General features: G+C 36.4%; 1 protein-coding gene across 1 annotated transcript in view; it reads left to right on the top strand.

Moving 5' to 3' along the window:
- Positions 1 to 1,150: 1,150 nt before the first annotated feature.
- The window catches only part of LOC149064408 (rhophilin-2-like), a 75,747-nt gene continuing 65,599 nt past the window's right edge, over positions 1,151 to 11,298 (top strand). Inside the window, exon 1 of the mRNA XM_089254932.1 lies at positions 1,151 to 1,564. Coding sequence (XP_089111058.1) covers positions 1,469 to 1,564 — 96 coding nt within the window. The 5' untranslated portion in view covers positions 1,151 to 1,468. The remainder of the gene's footprint in view (positions 1,565 to 11,298) is intronic.

Below are 11,298 nucleotides of genomic sequence, written 5' to 3'. Positions count from 1 at the left end.
CGGCTCTGACGCCACTGCCGCCATGCCCACCCGTGAATTCGCCTTTGCATATTTTAGGAAATAAAACTTTTCTATAAAAAAACAAAGAGGTTGTTTTTTCAAGTTTTGTAAAAGATCTTTTATCGAACTGTCATAAGTTTGAAAAGATCTTTTATCAAACTGTCATAAGTTTGAAAAGATCTTTTATCAAACTGTCATAAGTTTGAAAAGTTCTTTTATAAGACTAAAAATGCACACAATATGTTGATCGGTTACATTCGAGCAAATGCAACCATTCACAGTTTATTGGTTGTATTTTTCAAATTTTCTAAAAACACTTTCACAAAACTTTTACAACGGCTTTAGGCTAAAATTATCCTATAAAAGTTTCATAAAAGTTCATTCATAAAACTCGAAAAATTCAACCAATAAAGTTATCAGTTGTATTTTCGTGAATGTAACCGATAATCTTATTAGTTGAAATTTTCAAATTTTATAAATGAAATTTTATGAAACTTTTATATTGTTTAATTTTGGCTTTTGTCACATAACTAACAAATGGGGTAAAAATAAAAATTTCATCAGCCAAAAATAAGCGTATCGATTACATTGGATCGAATCTAATAGATGCACTTATTGGTTGCATTTAGAGAAAACTAATTTTATATAAAATTAGGATTACACTATATAAAAATTTTATAAAATTGAAAAATGCAACCAATGAGCGCATCGGTTATAACCAATAAACTTATTGGTTGCATTTTTCAAATTTTAAAAAAGAACTTTCCTAAAAATTTTTTCAGTGTAATTCCGGCCTAAGGCCGGATTACACTGAACTACTGGAAACATTTATAGTGTAATACCGGCCTAAGGCTGGTATTACACTATAAAATTTTGATAAAATCCCTTTTATAAAACTTGAAAAATCTAACCAATAAGGTTATTGGGTTACATTCTAGAAAATGCAACCGGTGTCCCTATTGGCTGCATTTTTCAAGTTTTATAAAAGGACTTTTACCAAACTTTTATAGTGTAATACCGGCCTAAGAGATGTTCCAGAAATTTCTGTAATGACGAATTAAAAAAAAAAAGAGAGATCCAGGTGGCGCTGCGAGTCTCATAACGTGGGTGATCACTCACCTGTTCAACAGAAGGAAAACAGTCGTCTGTCAGTCTGCAACGGACTGTGAATACGGTGAGAAGGGTCTGCGCGCAGAATTATATATATTTTTTTTTCGTGTCGCAGACACATTTATAGGGTGTGCGTGTATTTACTATTATTATCAGTTTTTTCATTACATGGTGCGTACATAGGAGAAGAAGAACCGAATGCAAAAATTGCATTTACTGATGCGCAGGAGAGAAAGAGACAAATTAATGCGCGTCTTGTTGAAAAGTTTCTACAGAATTCCGTGTGATATAAAGTATTCAAACAAGAATTAATTTTTTTCAATTAAAAAGAGACATTGAATAAAAAAAGACATAAACTATGAGCACTAACAGCAGCCAGGAATCGGAATCTGACACACCAGCGGATAATATTTCAGACACAAAAAATGGATACGGTTATTGGAAAAAGATTCGGGTGAGTTTCAAATTTTTCATTATGTTTTCGATTAGAATTTTACTCTGTGTGGGGCGTATTTGAAGGAGATGGGGGGGGAGGGGTTAGTTGGGGTGTGGACCCCGATGTTATGTATTTCCAGATGTTGGGGGGGGGGGGTGTCGGCATCTATAAACGTATATAAGAATTTACAGTATGGCTGCAAAAGTTTCTAAATGAAAAAAAAATTCACTAAACATAAAATTAATGAAATTCTAAATCAATGAAAGAAATTATTAATTAACGGTTGATTAATTTCCATAATTGATGAAAGTTCTGAAATGATAAAAGAAACAAACTGATGAAAGAAATTATTTCAGAATTAATGAAAATTCTGAACTGATGAAAAAATTGTTTCAGAATTTATGAGAGAGAAAATTCTGAATTGATGAAAGAAATTATTTCAGAATTAATAAAAATTTAGAATCGACGAAAGAAATTATTCCTGAATTATAAAAGTTTTGAATTGATGAAAGGAATGAATTGAGAATCAATTAAAATTCTGAAGTGATGAAAAGAAATAAATTCTGAATTTAGAATTACACTGAAACGTCTGAATTTAGAATTTCTGAAATTTCTGAATTTAGAATTATTGAAAGTTCTGAATTGACCAAAAGGAATGATTCTAGAATTAAAGAAAATTTTAAAGCGATGAAAGGGATGATTCCAAAATTAATGAAAGTTCTGAATTGATGAAAGTTCTGAATTGATGAAAGTTCTGAATTGATGAAAGTTCTGAATTGATGAAAGTTTTGAATTGATGAAAGTTCTGAATTGATGAAAGTTCTGAATTTAGAATTAATGAAAGCTCTGAATTGATGAAAGTTTTGAATTTAGAATTAATGAAAGCTCTGAATTGATGAAAGTTTTGAATTTAGAATTAATGAAAGTTTTGAATTTAGAATTAATGAAAGCTCTTAATTGTTAAAAGTTCTGAATTTAGAAGTAATAAAAGTTCTGAATTCAGAATTAATAAAAGTTCTGAATTTAGAATTAATAAAAGTTCTGAATTTAGAATTAATAAAAATTTGGAACTGATAAAAATCCAACATTAATGAAAGAAATAATTTGCCTTAAATAAATATGAACAGTTCTGGAATTAATGAAAGGAATAATTTAAAATTGATGAAATATTTGGAAATTGATGATAGAGAGAAATAATTCTAAAATTAAAGAAAATTCCGAGCTGATTGGAAAAAATTATTTCAGAATTAATGAAAATTCGGAACTGATAAAAATCCAAAATTAATAAAAGAAGTTATTCCAGAATTAATTAAAATTCGTGGAAAGGAATAAAAATAAATAACTATGGAAGAAGTAATTGAAAATTAATGAGGGAAATAATTCTAGAATTAATGAAAATTCAGAATTTTGTGAAAAAGAAATGATTTGAGAATTAGTGAAAGCTTTGGATAATTTGGGATCCTGCGCCCGTTAGACCACCCATTTAGGACATCACTGACTCTTTGTAGTACGTACGACATAAATTTTAAATCCAGAGGAACAAAAATTTTTGTTTTGTTGAGAAATTTGAGTACCTACTAAATTTTTTGCAAAGAAAAAATGCCGACACTTTTGTGGGCAAAAGAAAATAATTATTTGCTAAAGAATGCTGGAAACTTTGATGAGGAAATCATTTCGAATGAGAGTATTGTTGGAAAACCAATTTGAATAAGGGTATTATTGGGAAAACCAATTTGAATAAGGGTATTATTGGGAAAACCAATTTGAATAAGAGCATTATTGGAAAATCAGTTTGAATAAAAGGGTATTGTTAAAAAAATTGGTTTGATCGAGAGCATTAGTGAAAAATAGATTTGACAAGGAGCATTGATGGAAAGGAATTCCAATATTAATACAGTATTGTTGAAAAATTAATTTCACCACTGAAGGTAGAGCCAGTGCCTCTATCGTAGTGCAGCAAAATAGATTTGACCAAAAATATGGTTGGAAAAGAGATTTAAATATTAGCATTAGAATATCGCTAATTATTTTTTTGGCCCAAAAGCATTGTTAAAAATTGGGTTTTGACTGAAAATACTATTGAAGGGCAGATTTGATCATGAGTATTGTTGAAGTATGGATTTGACCATGAGTATTGTTGAAGTATGGATTTGACCGAGAGTATACGTTGAAGAATTTGTTTGGCCAAGGTATTATCAGAAAATGTATGTGGCAAAGAGTATTATTGGAAAACGCAGTGGGCCAAGGGTATTGTGTTGAAGAATGAATTTGGCCAAGTGTTGTTGAAGAATGGATTTTACCAAGAGTACAGTATTGTTGGAGAATGGATTTTACCAAGAGGGTGCATTTGGCCAAGAGTTTTGTTGGAGAATGAATTCGACCAAGGGTATTGTTGGAGCATTCTCCAACAATATATGGCCAGTTGCTGTTGTTGGAGAAGGGATTTGATCAAGAGTGTTGTTGAAGAATGGATTTGACCAAGAATATTGTTAGAGAATGCTCTGGGAGAAAACTCACAGTGCCGCTATTGCAGTCAAATGGATTTGGTCATTGTTGGAAAAGAAATTTGGTCAGGAGTATGACTTGAAAATGGATTTGACTGACAGTATTGTTGGAAAATTGATTTGACCGAGAGTATTGTTAGCAAATGGATTTGGTGCGGGAATATTAATCAAAATACTGTGTGTACATTTAACTCACACTCTGTGTAATTTAATTTCCCAAGTGATAATGAGCGGCCTCCTAAAAGTCTTAAGTGAACCTAGTGCCTTTATCGCCTTCAGGGCAAAATAGAATTGATCAAAAATATTGCGTTAAAACGATGATAAACCAATTTCAGGCGTAGAAAGGATTTTTCAAAGAGGCAGGCGTTGAGAAGGAGGGGGCATCATTCTTTTCTCAGTCGATTGGTCCGAGAGCATTGTTGTAAAATAGATTTGACTGATTGTCTCATTGGAGGGAAAACTGATCCGAATGAGAGCCCTGTTGTTGTAACTTGTCGCCGACACGAAGAAAACACTGGGGTTTGAATTCACAGACGTCCCGTATTTATGGTACAGTATTGTGTTCATTTGCATATAATAATGCATAGCATATTTCATATTCCTCTTTGATTGTTGAACGGTTTTCTCCGGCAGTTTTTTTTTTTTTTTGCTTGTTTGTTTTTTGTGTATCTTGTAGAGCATAAGTGCTGAATACATGGTCCGCGCGAAATGTAGCCCTCGGTGTCATCTGATGTAGCCCGCCACTTCGAACCTATTTTGTAAAAATAAGCTAAGCGACACGTTTCCAGATCACTTAAGTAGTGCCCGAGTGGTGCTGTGGTAAGATGTGTGCTCGTCTTCCATCGTGAAGGTATCCGCGGGTGCAGTCCTGGGGAAGAACATGAATAACAAGGTAATTTTCCTACCGAGTCTGATTCGCCCACCGATAGATGGTGCTTCCTTTTCGAACCCAACCACCACCTCCTATAGAAGTCTTCCACACGAAGTTTGTGACGTCACTGAGGAAGGCCATTCCACCTATAGTCATTGGATATACAGTCGAATACAGTTATAGCGAACTCCAAGAGACCGGAGAAATCACTTCGTTATAATAAAATTTCGTTATAAAGGAATTCCAAGTTTTTGCATTGCTCCAATGTAAACTTATCTGGAGGATTAGGAAAAGTGGTCGTTAAAATGAGATTTTCGCTATAACGGTATTCGTTGAAACGGGATTCGATTGTACTGCAAAAAAAGGTAACGATATCGCATACGTCGGCCTACTACTTATATCCAACAGCAATAGGTAAAATGGCCTTTTTCAGTGACGTCACGTGCAGAGGCCTACTTCTATAGGTAGTATTGACCCAACTCGTTCTGTAGCAAATTTCTGTGTGGCGATATGACCGGAGTTGATGTATGGTAAAGTGATAGATCACTTAAGAGACTCGCGGCACATTCCGCGGTAATATACGTGAACCGTGGCACATTTCCAGAGCACTTGAGTGATCCGCGACCCATTTACACATCACTTAAAGTGATTCACGGCATATTTACAGATCACTGCAGCACATTTCCAAAGCACTTAAGTGACCCGCGGCGTTGTCCGAGATCAGCAAGTGGCCCGCACTCTCCTGAAGGTAGAACACCCGTTGTGTTGTACACACAGTATGACGTTTATAATACACCGTGTCTTTATTTCTTTCATGTATAGCCTGCTTGTAACTTTGATACAGCACCTTCAGTAATTGCATAATAGGTGATTTGTCAGGTGGTGAAAATAGAGCGAATACATTATTCGCTTGTGTCATTGTCACAATCAGCAAGAAACAGTGAACGCAGCAAATCACTAGAGATGGGTTGTACTTCCGCTCGACTTGTCAATCATGTGACATTGAACGGTATCTTCAATGTCAATGTGTTGCGCAACACGAAAAAAAAAACTGCAATGTCATTTTCTATATACGATTGCATTTTTTTTTTAACGTGGGACACTCACTGTACGTCCCCAGAGCGACGCTTTTTACCCTTTCATTTTTAAACTCTTGTTCGATAATCTTAATACAGTTGAATTCGGTTATAACGGCCTCAGCTGTGACGTCAATAAATAGAGGTAACGGATGATTCTCATAAAATAATGTCTATAAACCTTGTTTATAACGTCGATGAAAACGCAGTGACCTCGGATATAACGACACATTTTTGATACTTTTTCTCCCGTTTTTTATGGCGTTTTCCCAGGAAAGTTGGAAAAGAACAGCATATATATAAATAAGGGAAAGAAGCGTTGTCCGTTAGTTTTTTATGCTGATTTTTTTATCCTAACTTTCATCCATTGTTTTGAATTCGAAAATATCTCAGTGAATACTGCACTTAGAAACGTGGATTTTTTTTCTCTTTGTTGGCATCAGGAGATACAGTGCAATAACTTTCTAATTGGGTTTTTGAGCACACAATGTTTCCTTATAAAACAAGTCAACATTTTTATTTTAATGACTATACACAACCCCTTGCACCATGAATGACGTATATGTCTGAGTACTACACCTACACGTTATTTGGAAACTTTCTCTACTGGAAGTATATCTCTGAAATGGACGGTTCGCCAGCAAAATGAGACAAGCGGAATTAAGTAATCGCCCTGTATATATGCAGTGAAACCTCGATACAACGATATTCTGATGACCCAGAAAAAATATCATTGTACAGGGATTATAGTTATGCCGACAGGCAGTAGTTTAACATTAGAGCAGTGTTTCTTAACCTTTTTCAGCTCGTGGCCCCCCTATGAATCACATTTTTTTCTCGTGGTCCCCTGTCCTATCTAGAACCCCACTCCCCCTCTACCCTCATCCAAGAGTGAGATACTTTCTATTTTTTTTTATATTATGAATGAAATTTTAATAAATCAGATCAATCTCTGGAATCCTGGCTGGACACGGATTCAAATGGTGGATTATCATCTCCCCCAGGAGTCAAATTATATGGTAAAAAACGGTCTGTGTAAAATACGGGACGATCCAACGAACCTACACGATAAATCGATCCTCCTAACACATCAACCGTTGTTCTGGTGGCCCTCCATACTTAGCTGGAAGTAACAGCTTGTACATAGTACCAGATCCCATATAGTGTAGTTCTCCCCCTCCGTCCATTATAAACATGAAGACCCGGGTCATGTCCACATAGACCTAAGGGTTAAGATGCCTCTGGTTCTATGAACGGATCTGATGAATTGTGAAAGTAATTATATTTTTCAACCATGTTTCACTTTTAAAGCTTTTCTCTTCACAGCTCTACTATTACTTTTCCGCACATGCACTCCGTACACATTCCTTTGCGGAATTTCTAACTTCTTTGTAGTGCTGCCACCTGTCTTCCATATTTTGAAGTGAACATGGTAAATGCTGGAATTTTCATGTCATGTAAGTATCATGTTGAAGGTCTGGCTGCTCTCGTTTGATCAGGTTTTCGATTTTGGGTCACGGCTGAAAGGGTCAAGAACCACTGTCTTAAGATAAGAAGCAACATTTTGATTGATTCAATTCGGGTCCCTCTCTCTCGAACAAGTTAACGCGAGTACGAATAAAGGCACAAACATCGAACAATCATTGGTTCCTCAATGAGCACCGCGGGGACCATCATCAGCAAATGATAGGAAGCGATTGTTTTATTCATTGTTTATTAACTCATATGTTAGGGGGAATTTGGTTTTTTGTCTTGATACGATTACCCAAGAACAGTCAATTTCATTGCGTATTCCCCCGTCGTTCTGATGAGTATTATGATAATGGGGGGGGGGGGGAAATAGGGGTCGTGATCACTTATGTTTAGTGCGTACCGCATCGAAGTGTAAGTGGTAGCGTTACCTGCTGAGACCCATGTCCGACATAATAATAACGGGAAAGATGGAGACCGGGCGAAAGAAAAAAACGAGGCAACCCTGAACGTCGTGTTTCTCTATATCATGCACGAATGACTACTTTATGGGTATTCAGCAGTCTTGTGTGATGTTGTGCTACCGTGCTTTCAAGGGTTCACTTATTCATCTACCTCGTATCATCCTCACGCGAATGTTGTACGCTCTCCTGGATTGGATACATCTCTCTCTTATTTCTCTCTTTTTTTTCTTTCTTTCTTTCTTTTTACTCCTTGAAATATATATTATTAGCTGCCGTACCTTCTTGCATGTGTAGCGTTTTTTTCCTTCGGTGGCGGGCATTTCACTGGCCGAACCGTTGATCCTAGAGGTATATTTCCAGTTAGAAAAAGTTTCCAAGAGTAACGTGTAGTAATCAAATATGTCATTCACGTTTCAAGGGGTTGTATAGTCATTAAAATAGAAAAAATTAACTTTTTATACAGTCCCCGTGCTCTAATTTACAATTGGGGGGGGGGAGGGAAACAGTGTTAAATGTGGGTAAAACGGTTTTCAGCGTGTAGCGCTATTTTTTCCAAACTTTCTTCCGTTTTTTTAATTTGAATATCCCAATGGATATTGCACTTAGAAACAATGAATTTTTTTTTTGTTGGCATCAGGAGAGACAGGGCAATAAGTTTTAAGTAGGTTCTTGAGGACAGAGTATCCGTGTAAAAAGTTAACAATTTTTATGTTAATGACTGCACAACCCCTTGCAACATGAATGGCATATCTGAGTGCTACACGTTATTTGGATACTTTTTCTAATTGGAAGTATGCCTCTATGATCAACGGTTCACCAGTAGAATGCCGTCCGTCCGTCCCCCCCGTTTGCTATGCACGCTGTATACAGTATACAGCAGGGGTCCACAACCTTTTCAGTGCATTGACCAGATATGTGGTATATTTGCCGCTCGCGGGGCCAGAAACTTGCATATGACCCGTATTTTACGGGATATGCCCATAATTTTGGCCTTTACAAATTTTTCATAAATTGTCCCGTTTTTTTTCCCTTATTACAAGGCTTAGTTGAATTTTTGAAATAAAGGATTAAGATTATTTTCTGGATTGATAAATTATATTATGGTAATTATGGCAACTTTAATTATCATAATTAATTATTGTCAAACACTTAATAATTATTATTATTAGAACATATAATTAATTATTGTCAAATCACTCCATATCATTCATCTTGCATGTATTTGTCAAACATGTGTTTTTTCTGTGAATTACATTTCGACTTGCAGTACCTATAATTTTCCGCGATTGACGATTTTTCAGAAATCTTAGCGATAATTGGCAACTTTTCTGGCTCTAATTGACAGGCTGTGATTGACAACTTTAATTGCCTTTGACAAATATTTTTTAAAGGACAATTTTACTTGCCTTAATAACTCTTTTTTGGTGATATCCTTTTTTTTTTTATGAAAGAAATATGGTCAGCGTCTTTGGAACGTATTCCGTCATACAGTCAAACGTATTCCGTCATACAGTCAATACCAAGTTGCTCATCTTGGTAACTGTAAGTTTGTGGTTATTGGAACATATTCCGTCATACAGTCCATACCAAGTTGCTCAGCTTGTGTGTGTGTGTGTGTGTGTGTGATAACTTTTGACTCCAGGTAATTAGAATCTATTCCGTTGTAGAGTTAACCAAGTTACTCAGCTTAGTAACTTTGGACTCCTAGTAGTTGGAACGTATGTGGACATTAACTGGGACCCCCACGTTCGTATACTTTTAATTTGCGTATTATCAAAGATCATTATTCAAGGAGTCATTATTGTGTAATAAATGAAAATAATCGAATCCTCTTTCCTTAAGACAACAAATAGACATTTTTTTCCCCTTCCCGATAAAAAAAATTCCCTTCATTGGAAGAAAAAAAAAATATGTTTGATTTTTGTAATTTCTTATCCGTTTGGATGGATATGTATCACACTGGAATGAATTAGTTAATGCTCGGTCTAGTGGTTACAAGTTATTCGTCAACTTTACCCTCTTTTTTTAATACTGAATTCTCCGTTAATATGTGTTGCTAACGCTATCATTACACTGTGCAGTCAATCGTTCAGATTAAAGGAATGAAATTAAACCGCAAAAAAAAAATATATATATATATATCTATTTATATTGCTACCTATATAAACGGCATGAAAAATGAATTATTAATTTCATAGTTGATGGTGTTATAACTTGTTTTCGATTTCAAAATTATTGCACCAGTCACTAAACGGTTGAAATAAAAACGGGAGCTAATAATATAAGCAGTGTTGGTATGTGTGTGTGTGTGACCAGGTCTATTAGATAGCTAATGCCTCAGGGATAATGGTTGATACTTAACCAACTCTGTGAGGTAGATGGGATCTAGAGCGACACCCCCCCCCCTCCATAGATATTGGTAGGGATGGGGGTTTTATCTATAGAGGGTGTGCTGTCTAGGAGCCTCTAGAAATTCACGCATAGACAGGCGTATTTATGGGGAGGGGGGTGTTAAGTGGGCTATAGCCCAAGGCTGCATGGTCTGAGGGCCAGAAAATTTGAGGAATGAGTGGTGACGAAAATTAGTAGAATGGAATAAAGATGACAAAATTTGAGTAGCTGACAGGCGGTGAAACAATAAATCCGCCTCTACCTAGAGAGCGAATAACTAAGTAAGTGAGTGGCATAGAGAGTGTGCAAGCATGCTGAGTGACTAGAGCAGTGTGCAAGCATGGTGAGTGACCAGAACAGTGTGCGAGCATGTGAATGATCAAAAGAGTGATCTAAAGAATGTGTAAGCATGAGAATGACCAAAAAAAGTGATCGTAGGACCAGGTGTGTGAGTGACCAAAGGAGTGACATAGTGAGTTCGCTAGCATGTGTGAAAGACCAGCAGTGTGCAAAGCATGTGACGGACTAAAAGAGTGACAGTGGAGTGCCAGAGGTCGGTGAGTGACTTAAAGAATGTATAAGCATGAAAGTGACCGAAAGAGTGATCTACAGAGTGAGGGGATCAGGTAAGTGAGTGAGTGACTGACCAAAACCATAGAGTGTGCAAGCGTGTGAGTGACCAAAACAGTGTGCAATAACAGGGCCGCAACTAGATTCTTGAACAGCCGGGCCAGACACGAATTTCGGTGCCCCCTTGTTATGTTGAAGGAGAGGTTAAAATGTGGAATATGCTTCAATTTTTGGTCTGGCGCCTGGGGCACCAGAACCACCGTTCCTCCAGTTGCGATGCTGTGCAAGCATGTGAGTGAGCAAAACTGTCACCTACAGAGTGAAGGACTAGGCCATTGAGAGTGACGAAGAGTGATCAAGAATGTGCGTGACCAAAAGAGTGACCTAAAGACAGAAGCGGGGGGGG

This window comes from Pholcus phalangioides, unplaced genomic scaffold, assembly GCF_987345545.1.
Source record: "Pholcus phalangioides strain wild (caught in Gottingen) unplaced genomic scaffold, Ppha-v1.0 ptg000042l_1, whole genome shotgun sequence".
Classification (NCBI taxonomy): domain Eukaryota; kingdom Metazoa; phylum Arthropoda; class Arachnida; order Araneae; family Pholcidae; genus Pholcus; species Pholcus phalangioides.
Note: the sequence above shows the minus strand (reverse complement) of the source record. Positions and strands in the feature narration are given on the sequence as shown.